General features: G+C 46.2%; 1 protein-coding gene across 1 annotated transcript; it reads left to right on the top strand.

The window, feature by feature from the left end:
• The first annotated feature begins 5,029 nt into the window (after nt 1–5,029).
• Nucleotides 5,030–6,230, top strand: LOC144233566 (WAP four-disulfide core domain protein 10A-like). Its single transcript, XM_077766549.1, has 2 exons — nt 5,030–5,120; nt 6,034–6,230. The coding sequence occupies exons 1-2, from the start codon at nt 5,030–5,032 to the stop codon at nt 6,177–6,179; spliced, it is 237 nt and encodes a 78-aa protein (XP_077622675.1). The 3' UTR covers nt 6,180–6,230.
• The last annotated feature ends 6,645 nt before the right edge of the window (nt 6,231–12,875 follow it).

The raw sequence follows: 12,875 nt of genomic DNA on the forward strand, positions 1-12,875 counted from the left end.
CAATAATTCCCATCTCACATAAATATTGTCGATACCACCTGGGCCGGGAACTGATTCAAGAAGCCACAAATAAAATTTCATGTCTCAATACCCTTACCCCCACCTACCTCTGAAGGTATCTGAGTTGAGTATCTGCAGTAACTGGCTGAAAGCTCTTTTTATGTGGCCACTTTCTTTTGGGGAGGAGGGAGGAGGTTGTGGCCTGGAATGGGGGCCAGAGGAGCAGAAAAACAAAGTTCAAAGGCCTAGAACTTAATGGTGATTTGGATTGTGGCAGATCTGTAAGTTCTACCCGGGAACTACATGTTGGCTGTATCATGTAGTACCATTCCAAAGTAGCGAATTGTCTTTGATGTGAGCATTACCTCCTGTAAGTTAGGAGGAACGCTGTGTACCTGAGTCACAGCTCTGGCCACCTAAGCCGACCCAAGTCTAGAATTTTATCTAATGCATCTGATCTACCCAAAGGTGGGGAGTGAAGGGCAGTTTGTACATCTATTTGCCTTGGACTTGCTTTGTGCTAATAAGGTCCCACCCTTGTCTGTATTGATTCTTTTTTGCTAATTCAGGCATAACACCATCTCCCACCAAATGCCCTGGGAGTCGTATGTGGATAAAGAAAAAAAGACTGTATAGGGAAGACTTTAGGAAAGACAGATGACCACCCAGTCAATGAGGGAAGGGAAGTGATGGAATCTATCATGAAGATCTTGTCAGGGGCTTGCGAGTGGAGGGGTGGGATCTGCTCACCAAATATCAGAGGGGGGATTATATTGGGCACTTGTAGCCATGATTTGGAGCTGATTAGACAAAAGACAAGAGTCAAATGGGCAAGGGCCAGGGCTCCCAAGGAGCATACCTCCTTCTTTCAAACTCGGTCTCCAAGAATATTTCCTACATTGACTAGAGACATCCATATACAAGTGATTTCCCCCGGGATGTGTTGGGTGCATTGAGCAGTGGGGTTTCAGGGACTTGGCTGAGGAGGGTGGACTGTATAGAGACCAAAGGCAGACATTAGGGACCTGGATTCAAATGTGTGGGAGCAAACTGAAGGGAACTTCGATGGGGACTGCAAATGGTGCCAAACCTAAAGTCACTGAATATGGATTCCCAAGTCCTTGCTTTCCGTGTTAGGAGAACGATGTTCCCTAAGGGCAATCACAGCCCTGCCCTGTGTCTGGCGCCGATATTAGGGGCCCACAGGGGTCTGTTTGAGGAGCCCAGTCGCTGAGAGTGCCGAGGAGCTTCCTGCCAGGATTCTTACCACTCTTAGTTCTGCATCATGCAGATGGCTATGCAAAAAAGCTGTGTAGAATTTAGGAAAAGAGCAGGCTCTTGCTGTCACTATCTGTATATTTTATATACACAGTGTGTATTCACACACATATATAAACACACACATTTTTACACATATATATATAAACACCCCTAATGTATACTCACACACACACAGAGATGGACATGGATGTATGTACAGATACATACACATTATCATGTATGTGTACATATTATATGACTATATATATACACATACACACATATATTACACCTATAAATAATACTTGCTCATGTATTTTTGATTCATAAGGTGCGTATGTTTTCTTCTACAGCTGTAGGTTTGTGTTGTTGGTGTCTGCTCTCATAGTCTCCATTCCTGAGCTCTCCATATATCCTAGAAATATACTCCACATGCATTTGCATTTTTAAATTGATATTGTTTTGCCTAGAGACACAGACACCAACTGAGACCACTGAAGCCAAATTAAGGGAGTCCTTATTACTGGCCGGGACCACACAGAATTAACACAGAACTCTAAATGTGCGTCCCGAGTCCAAGGGCTTAGGGCTTTTTATAATGAGCATGCAGGCAAGCAGGCAGCGCAGAAGCAGAATTGAGCGGTTATTGCAAAAAGGCTACAAAGTGATAAAGAGAGCAGTAGGTAGGACAACATTCGCTATTTTCAAGGCACAGGTTTAGGGATGTAGGGGAGTTTCAAGGGAATAGTCATTATCTCAAGGACCAAGTATGCAAACTGTGTCATAAACAACCATTAGCAGAATATATTAACCCTTGTCTCTTGTCTCTTACTTGTTTTTTTTTCCTTGCCCCTGAGGATAGTCACGTAGCCCTCCAAGTGCAGGCCTAGAAGATAAACTCTGGGTTAAGATGGAAGGACTGAGGCTAAATTCATGTGCAACAATATATAATTGACATATGACATTGTATCAGTTTCAGGTATGCAGAATAATGATTCAAAATTGATATACTGAAATGATCATCAAAATAAAATCTAGCTAGCATTCATCACCACACAATCACACATTTGTTTTCCTTGTGATGAGAGCTTTTAAGATCTAGTCTCTTAGTAACTTTTCAATATACTCTACAGTACTGGGTTGTTGTTTTTTTTAATGTTTTATTTCTGAGAGAGAGACAGCGTGAGCAGGGGAGGGTCAGAGAGAGAGGGAGACACAGAATCCAAAGCAGGCTCCAGGCTCTGAGCTGGCTGTCAGCACAGAGCCCGACGCAGGGCTCGTAGGGCTCGAACCCACGAACCGTGGGATCATGACCTGAGCCAAAGTCAGACGCTTAACTGACTGAGCCACCCAGGCGCCCTGATGGTACTGTTAACTACAGTCACCATGTTGTACAGTACATCTCCAGGACTTACTCATTTTATAACTAAAAATTTTACCTTTTGAACACATTTTATTCATACCCTACCTCCCACCTCTGGCAACCACCAAATTGTTCTTTGTAGGTATGAGTTTCAGCTGTCTTTGTTTTCTACTCACATATAAGTGAGATCATACAGTGTTTGCATTTTTTAAATTTTTTAATGTTTTATTTATTTCTGAGAGAGAGAGAGACAGCATGAGCAGGGGAGGGTCAGAGAGAGAGGGAGACACAGAATCTGAAACAGGCTCCAAGCTCTGAGCTGGCTCTCAGCACAGAGCCCGATGTGGGGCTCAAACCTACGAACCATGAGATCATGACCTGAGCCAAAGTCAGATGCTTAACTGACTGAGCCACCCAGGCGCCCCAGTGTTTGCATTTTTAAAAGGATCCAACCTCCAAAGAAAAAAATGGCTGCTGGTGGCATCACTTAGGAATCCTTTTTGGATAGGGAGGTCTGTACAATTGACCTCAGAGTAAAGGGTGAGGGTTGAGTGTTTTGGGCTAAAACTATCCCACTCAGAAAATGTCGAAAGAGGACACCGTTTGTGGAGATCTTCCCACAGCCACTAGGATGAACAAGTAGAGAAGAGGAGGCAGGTGAGAAAGGAAAGGCTGAGAGGCTCCCCCTAAGGGAGTAGGTAGTGGAGCCTGTCAACAGGAAGAAATAATTTAAGTTGAAGGACAAGGTAGAGTAATTGACTCTCAACCTCATGGAACAGGAAAAGGTCCCTGATGCAGACTTCACCCCCTCACTCCATTAAACCAGAACAAATTCCCCACATTGTTCTTTAAGAGACTAGAGATAGTTCATTTGAAATGGCTATTTTGGGTTCCTATATCCACTCCTGGCTCTGCCACCAATCCACGTGGAGTCAGCGGATCTGCTTGTATAAGCATGCAAGTCCCACTGGCTCCTGGACCAAAAGGTTTCTCTTCTAAGAGTCCAATTCCAGGGCTGGGTCTTAAGACCCAGTATAAACTAAGAGGTAAGAGTCCTTGCTTGTGTGGGGCTTGCTATGTGTGGTTGGGAAGCAAGGCTGGAGAGAAGACAAATGTACTACATTGAGTACCCGCTGTGTGCCAGGTAGTATGAAGGTGCTTATAGATGTCATCTTATTTCATCCACACACTGGAGGTGCCAAGAAATAACGAGTAAACGAAGTCTATAGAGGTCTTAGGATTGTCCCAGTGTTACGAAGCTGGCAAATATTGGAATCAGGTTTCAAAGCACAAAACCTATGAACACACCTCTGCTACTCAAATTTTTATAGACAATAGAGGGCTGATTCCCCCACAACATCTCCTGATTTATACTGTGGTGCCTTACAACATTTGAAGAAATTGACACTCATCCTCTGTTGAGTTCAACATATGTAGACATGTTTAATTACAAAACTTACTCCTCCTCTCTCTGTTTGTCTCTCCGTGTGTGTGTGCATCTGTAGAGGTAAACAGGTATGTATGTGTGCATTTATTTACTTCTACTTGAAATGCCTACTTAACCCTTACATCCATAAGTTCCATCTCTCTTATATTAGTCTAAAAAATAAAGATTTATGGTTGAAAATGCTCAACATAATATACTGTCTAGATAATCAGTAATTAGAACAAGGCAAATGCTTGGCAATAGATAATTTTTAAAAAATTCTTTTAAATGTTTATTTATTTTTGAGAGAGAGACACACAGAGCAGGAGCAAGGAAGGGGCAGAGAGAGGGAGACACAGAATCCGAAGCAGGCTCCAGGCTTTGAGCCATCAACACAGAGCCCGATACAGAGCTCAAACCCACAAACTGTGAGATCATGACCTGAGCTGAAGTTGGACACTTAATCTACTGAGCCACCCAGGCACCGCAACAACAGGTATTTATTCTAAGTGAGACATGTGTACTTATGGAAAACCATACTGGGAAATTATTCCTGATTAGATGAGGATGGGAAAAGATGGGTAACAAAAGGTCAGTGATCCCAAATGTGAGAAAACAACAGATAATTTATGTTAAATATGCAAAAAATAGAATGGTAATACAAAGAGGCACAGGTTAATTCTCTGCAGTGAGATTATGACAATTTTTTCAATTATATCTTTCTCCTTTTTACTGTAAATTATCTTATAATTAGAAAGTAAGAAGAATTGTTTGCAAAGGAGAGAGTAAATCGTGTAGGAGGAGGGGTCATCTACAGAAGCCCGAGTCCCAGAGAACAGGCCATGGTCAGGAGCAGGCAGAGGGGAGGAGGGGAAAGGCTTCTTGTTTGGCCAGCGGAGGCAGGGAGGAGCCCAGGACAACCACCCAGCTCTCCAGGGAAGTCTCTCCCAGACTGCGAGCCCTCTGCTCTGGCCAGAGGCATGCCGACCCAGGCTCTGCTGCCCCTCCTGCTCCTCTCTGTGCTGCTGCTACAGGCCCAGGGAGGGCACCGTAAACTGAACGGGATGCAGAGTAGGTGATGGACTAAGGGGGTGGGGAGGGAAGGGGGCCAGGAGGGGCTGTGTGCCTTCTGGGGAGGACCTGAATCTTAAATCACATCCTGCTCTGACCACAGCGCTGTGAAGACTCCGGGTCCCCCCAGCCCTGACTCTCCGGCCTCTTTACTCAGCACTGGGAACAACAATGAGGGTGGAGGGGGAACCTATGTCTTTCGATTCTCCATTCCAAATACAGGACACAAATGGTACATAATGTAGTGAGAGGTACGTCAGGGCCGAGAATCACTTGGGGAAGCCAAACAACTGTTCTTGGATTTCTTCACTTATGTGCCGTGTAAACATCCTGAAATAGTGATGGGAGTAGGTGCAGAATGAAAGGGCCCTGGGAAAGTAAGTTTTGGGGTGTCCAGGGTCAAGTCAGAGTTCTCATCAGAGGGACCAGGATGGTGGCAGTGGAAGGGAACTAGTGCAAGTGGTATTTTCTGGGAAGCGGCAGCGGTCCTGGACACAGTGACTGGCACAGGAGAGAGGGGGCAAAGTGGCAAGTCATCTCCCAATCTGGACCCTGCAAATCCTGGGGAGTGAGAGGGTCTGCAGGATGTCTCAGACTTTGCTGAGTTCTTAGAGGTTAGACTCTATGGGGGTGACTTCACCAAGGCCATGACTTACAAGGGAGACAGGTCCTTGGCTCCAGGGAATGGAGAGGCCCAGGAAGGCCAGGCATTGAGATCCGTTGGCTAAATTTGAGGGATATAGGATTTAAGATACTACCAGGATTGGGTAAAGGGCAGAAAGTGAGTTCCTTGAAAAGCTTAAGAGCTTCATAAGTGGGACCTGGGTACTGGGGTCCTTGGAGGGGCTTTAAGCTTGAGACATGTGCTCCCTAGGGGTCTGGTTCTGCTGACCCTGCTCCTGCTCTGTTTCAGAGATAGAGCTCTTCAATGAAGTCAAGGTTTGTGAAAAACACACCAACATATATATGTGCAGACGTCCATGTGAATATCACCAAGATTGTCAAGCAAATAACATATGCTGTTCAACCTTCTGTGGAAATATTTGCATGAGCCTCTAGGGAGTGGGTGGTGGGGCTGTTTTGTGCATCCTGCTCCCCCAACCCTCTAGGCAGACCAAGACACCAGGACCTCAGATCCCCGGCACCAGGGTGTCTAGAGGAATGCACCCTCCCTCCTGTCTGAACTGCTTGTTCCTGTCAAATAAACCAGAACAAATGTCCACAGACCTGCCTACTTTACTCCTTGTGCCTGTAATCATTGAGGACCCGGTGCAGACTCCAGAATGTCCCATTCTCTGAGTCCAGGGCTCTGATATACTTGTCATACTTCCTATTTTCTCTCCCATTGGCCCCTGCTCCCCTGCCAGGGCCCTGAGGCCCAGCTTTATTGTTGATCTGCTCACTGAAGCAGTACTGCCAGGGGAGAAACTGCTCATGTGCGGTATCTCCCAGTGCGAACCAGAACACTCCTCAGCCTGGAGTCAGAAGGGCCAAGTTAAAAATGAGGTAGGTGGGGCTATACTTTGGGGCACAGAGTAGGAGGCACCCAAGGAGACCTCTTCTTAAATTTAATTTACCTCCATTCTGTTCTCATTCTTCTTGTGAGGTTCAGATTACTGTCCTTACAATGAAGAAGGTCAATCCCAGGGAGGTTAAGTGACATGTTCAAGGCCAAGAGTGAGAGGTCAAGTTGTGGCTAGAGGAGGATATTTGTCTGCATCTCCTGTTTCCTCGCTGCTTCTCCATTATGGTGAGACCATGGGTGTGGAAGTGAGTGCCTACACTATCATCTCCCACCCCATCCTCCATCAATATGGCCCCTTTTGTGAGGGGGCATGGAATGGAGTGCCAGGACCTGAGACTCTAGTGTCTTCCATCAAATGAGTGGTCCCCACCTTTACCCAATCCCCCTCCTATGGTCTCATTCTCTCTCATTTTTAATCCAGTGAGAAGCCAAGTGATGGGAAACAGGTTGTTTATGGTGATGCTACCAAGAATTAATTGGCCACTAAGTGTTGCCCATGGTCTCATGATGAATCAGTGGACTTTAATCACTGTGGTATAGACTCCTGACTACTCTGTGCAAGCACAGCTCCTCTGAGGTAGTCCTTGGACTAACCCAGGGACTAGGTCACATGTGCCCAAAGGAGAAATGGAGTCAAGTGTGAAGAACTCAGGGGGATATGCAGGGCTTGCTGGAGGCAGGGGTGCAGTGTTACACTCCAGGGCAGCACTTCCTGCTGGGCATCAGTGAGGATTGTCTGGAGTGGAAACCTGCCTCTTTCAGGCCAGAGTCTTTGGCCATCTCAGAAGCGTTCCAGGGCTCCTGGTACTGGAGGAGCTTCTCCACCTATCCTGGGAGCTAGGACCCGGAGCCCATAGGAAAGAGATCGTGACCAACCAGCAGCACAGACATCATCAGATGTAGGTGGGCGGTAAGGGCATGCTGTGTGGGAGCATGTACGTGGTGCTTCCTCGGACAGCCTGACTCTGCAAGCATCTTGCCAGTGCTTGGCCATGACCCCCAACACCCTGGGAGAGACTATTAAGAGAGGCAAAGTTACCTGCCAGGGCCCACATAGGGAATGACCTCCCACGTCCATGACCAGTGCTCCCTCCCATGTGGGTACAGTGTGCTGCCAGCTGACCTACTCCTTGCCACCAGTGTGCTCACCCCGACCGTGAATTCTACTGGAAGCTGCTGGTCTTCTCCATTGTGATAACTGGTGTCCTGGCCCATGTTCCCCAGAGCTCTCTGGGCACTCCACTCCTACTCAGTGGACTGAGAGGCCACACCTAGACTGCTTTGGCTGGGAGGAGTGCTTGCCTGGCCAGCACCGCGCGTTCTGTGCTGTGGAACAACTGTGTGCCCCTGTGGCAGGTCGAGCGGAGGAGTGGGGACCCTTGGAAGACCTTGACTCTCATGGAAGCAGAGGAGGGAGCAGATGTAAATTGTGCTATGACCTGGATCTCCAGAAGGCCAGGTTCCAGCCTGAGAGGAATCATTGATCAGGCTGGTCTGTCTGTGAGAAACACATGGCCTCAAGGTTATCATGGCTTCTGCATTACCTGTTCTCTTCTCATGCTCCAAACATGCTCCTTCTCTATGTCAGTACAGATGGGAGGACTCTAGAAGTATCTTCCCCATCTCATATATCATGTTGTTGCCCACTCCTGACTCATTTTCATCCTTTGGCTGCCCCCAATGCTCACAAATGGGTCCATACTGATGCCTTCACTCCCAAAGTATGTCCCACCTGTGCCTCTTCTAGTTGTACGTTTCATAACAAACTCAGGGTCCCTAACTAAGAAGTTATAGGAAGTTATCTGGAATGCAAGGGTTGGGTTTAGGTGCTGAGTGCAATACCTACCACCAAGAAATGCACATGGGTCTAAATATAATTAGAATGGGCACAAAATACAAATTCAAGAAGGCTCTATCCTAAGGAAGGTGTTCCTAACCCTAAAATGATACCATTAAAATGACATTCTCTAGAAGCATACCCATCAATTTGTGTAGTGTCTGTCCAGTGTCCTAGCTTGGGAAGAATTAAGTTCCTGAAAATCATTAGTGAGTGGGTGTGAGAAGGTGAAGAAATAAGTGAGGACACCAAGCATCTGATTTTTGAGCTCTTCTGGGTCACTATGGTGGTCCCTTTTTACATGGATTCAGGTATGTATGTTAGTATGTTTGTACATATGTATGTATGTATTGAGTAGGCTTCATACCCATTACAGAGCTCAACACAAGACTTGAACTCACAACCCTGAGATCAAGACTGGAGCTGAGATCAAGAATCAGACACTCAACAGACTGAGACACATAGGCATCTCTAGGTTTTCTTTTGTTGATGAAATGTGTCCTCTAATTATAATTTTTAATATTGATAACCCTTGTTTTGTTTTAAGAACTCCAATTATATTCATTTATTTAGATTTTCTTTGTCCATCTTCTTTATTAATCATTTTCTCTTATTGTTTTTATTTTTTGCATTTTATTTGGGATCTCTTGTGTTCTTTCATCCTTTTTTCTCAATGCCTCTTAGAGTCAGTTGAATTTATTCTGTCTTCAGCATCTTGTAACAATCTGTATTTCTTTTTTTTTTTTTAACTTTGTTAATATTTTATTATTATTCGTTTCTGCTTCCTCACTACTGGTCACCCTCATTCAGAAGCTGTGACCTGGAACAGAAGTCACACAATGTCCTACTATCTCTGTACCTAGGCTGACATTCAGGGCAAAATAAAACAAGACACAAACATGCCAGGGGGGGCTCCACTTTTCTTCCTTCACTTTCTTTAAGTTCCCCCAAAGGGTCACCTTTCACTTATTCATCCCTCCTTAACCATGACCCCAATTATGGACTCCTTAGTCTGACCTCCCCATTGGCCCTTTGTCTCAAGTAGGCCCAGAAGACCCAGCCTCCCCCTGTCTGCTGAATTGGCAAACCTCTTGGGAGAAATTGCTTAACAGTGGGTAACCCTGAATTACAGAACAAATCCCTTTTCTCATTAACCGGGTCCAGGGGTGTTGTTAAGTTTGGACATGGATGTTCCCTAGGGTTCCCTGACTTTTAACCACTTGACTTTTCTCTTCCAGAGAACCCTTCAAATCCATGATGAAGCCTAGGCTCTAGCTGCCCCACCACTGGTGTGGGCCAGAGGATGCCTACGTAGTCTAAGAAGAGTGCTACCTGGCTCCCTGCTGGGTTATTCCCTTGCCCTGGCTGAGGACCATTCTATTCTCCCCTTGATCTCTCTATCCTGAGAAGACTCAAGTCTCTGCCAAATAAACTGATAACCAGCCCGAGGGCTCCACATTGTGTTATACCGCATTCCTGTGGTTCCGTTTGTCTCCTTACAGTGATCAAACGGTTCCTCCCACCCCACTATGGGTTACAGACACTCAACTCTGCCTTCCCAGTTAGACCTACATAGTAGTCAGTAGACTCACGGCTGTAGCAAAAATGCAGAGATTTCTAAAAATGTCAGTGAACACAGTTAAAGCTTATTCTCATTCACAATACATTCCACTGAGGGTGTTGGGTGAGCACCCCCACGCCACGCATGATTCGAGCACCATGCATCTTTCTATCCATAAGTCCATTGTCTCCCAGAGCCTCCTCTGCATCCAGCCAGCAGATGGGAGGAGGTTGCATGGAAGCGCCTACAGAAGGCTTTTAAGAGCCAGGCCTAGAAGTGGAGCTCTGCTTCCATCCACACTCTATTTGCCATAATGTGGTCACGTGGTCCCCTTATTTGCAAAGGAGACTGGGAAATACAGTCTAACTCTATGCCCAAGCAGAACAGAAAGCAGGATTTGGTGCATACAGGGTGGTCTCTGACCTGTCTACTTATGCAAAGCCCAACTCCTCAAGCAAGACCCAAGACCTTGGCCTCCACGTCACTGCAAAATGGAACAAGCATCCCCCCTCCCGGGAAGCTGGTGGCTCCTGTCATTAGAGAAGGTGTTCCTGCCCTCTAGGTGGGCACTCTGAGCTTCCAGAATGATCCTCCTTCTGCCTCCTTATATCCTCTTCTTGCTGCCTGCTTTGTCTGCCTGGTAGACAGACACCTGTTTTACCTGGGTGATATGAGTCACAGCCTGAGGTGTCTGATAACGCCAGGCAGGCTTTCCAGCCCATAGTGTTCCCTTCGACTAAATGAGAATACACTATATGTTATATTATATTCCACCATTCATATCTTGAAGATTACTTTAATGTTTATTTCGTTATTTCAGGGTCAGAGAGGGGCAGAGAGAGGGGGAGAGGATTCCAAGCAGCATCCCCTGTCATCACAGAGCCCGAGGCAGGGCTCCATCTCACAAACCATGAAATCATGACCTGAGCCAAAATCAAGAGTCAGAAGCTTAATCGACTGAGCCATCCAAGCTCCCCTTGAAGATCATTTAAAGATATGCCTTCCCTTGGATGAGGAGATTATAAAGTCCCTATGATGTATTCCTATCTGTGACTCTTCCTGACCCAGAGAACAATATATATATTCATTTGATGGGCTGAGTCAGCACATCACACTTATTAGCGGTGGAGCCCAAGGAAAGGGTCCACAATGCGATACAGCAAAGACCAAGGCCAGCAAGGATTAAGGCCTAACAGAACACTGCTTAGTGCCTTAGAGCTCAGAGTAAGGGAAAGTCACAAGGATTCTGGGGCTCAGGCCAACACCCTTCAGGAGCGGGGCTTTGTCTTGACGTTCAGGGATAAGGGGGACTTGGAGCTCGAGTGAGTGAAAGTGGTTATTCCTTCAGGACCAAAGAAGTCAAGAAACACAAACGTGTAGGGACGCCCAGTGGAAGGATGAGGGAAGGAAGGTATTGTCCTCTTGCGTATCCAGGACAGTATAGGCAGAAAAAGTGTTTTTTCCTGTCCCCTTCTGGGTTCTTGTCTGCAATAAAAGACAGATTAGCAGAAGAAAAACAAAGTGAAGTTTCCCAACATGGATACGTCCAGTATACATGGGAGAGACCAGGAAAACTTAGTAAGTCCCCCAGATGGCCCGAGCCATCTCCTCTAATGACATCTTCAGCTGAAGACAAAACGATATGGAAAGGAAGGGTAGGCCAGTTATGGGAAGTCACCAGGAAAGGCCCAGTGAACGAAGGTATGGTTGTTGTACAGATTTCTCCTGCAGGCTTCCATTCATAAAGACTTTCTAGGGGCTGAAAGTAATCCTTGCTTCCACTCCCAGAGAGGAGAACACTTTACAAATGGAGATTTGCCTCCCACATGTAACTGTCTCTTATGAAGGGGAGAAAATGTTGCCAACCGAAAGTCTGCCTCTATGGTATCTTCATTATTTTAACTGGTTATTTTTAAGAAACAGCAGACCCCGGTGAAGCTCTGAAAACGAATAGAAGTTGCCTTTTTGCAACAGATTGTTTAATACAATTCTGGGTCATTGAGAGGTGGAAGGGAGAGAAGATGTGTTGCCCCAGGCGAGCAGCTGCTGAAATTAAATGTGGAGTTTTGGCTTTCATCTCCTAGTTTCCTCCCTTTGAATATCTGAAGGAATTTCATTCAGTTCCTCTGGGGCATTCCAAAAAGGAAATTATTTTAAGGAGGACAGTTAGTTCCTTGACAATCAGAATACCAGAACTGTATACTTTTTGGGACAGAATAGGAGCCCACCAGTAGTACAAAGTAGAGCCAAAGAATGCAGCTGCAGCTAAAGACACTCATCCTAAGCATCCGGTTAGTAGCTGCTTTTCCTCCATGGAAACTCAGAAAGTCTTCAGCCTCTGCACCAGCCTGCTGTGCTCCAGAACAATACACAGCAGCACTGGGGACTTCTCTTCACCATCATGGTGGCATTTCCATTCCTCCCAGATTAGACAACCTGTTTCCTAGATCCAACCTCTCCCTCCTTCTTAATGACCTCATTTTGGTTAACATACAATTCCCCAGCCTTCCTGAGAGAGCACATGAGAAATAAGGAAAATAGAGACGTCTTAAGCCACCATTCTATGTTAATATACACTTTGGCTGCTGTTTCTATTCAGATTAGTTTCAACTCCATGATGACAGCAACAGCAAAGAAACCTATGGCTTAAAAGAAGAGGGGCCCATACGGGGCGCCTTAGTCGGTTAAGCGTCCGACTTTCTCGCTTAGGTCTTGATCTCGTGGTTCATGGGTCCGAGCCCTGCGTCGGGCTCTGTGCTGACTGCCAGCTCAGAGCCTGGAGCCTGTTTCAGAGTCTGTGTCTCCCTCTCTCTCTGACCCTCCCCTGCTCAC

This window comes from Crocuta crocuta, unplaced genomic scaffold (genome assembly GCF_008692635.1).
Source record: "Crocuta crocuta isolate KB4526 unplaced genomic scaffold, BGI_CrCroc_1.0 scaffold71, whole genome shotgun sequence".
In the NCBI taxonomy this organism is placed as follows: Eukaryota; Metazoa; Chordata; class Mammalia; order Carnivora; family Hyaenidae; genus Crocuta; species Crocuta crocuta.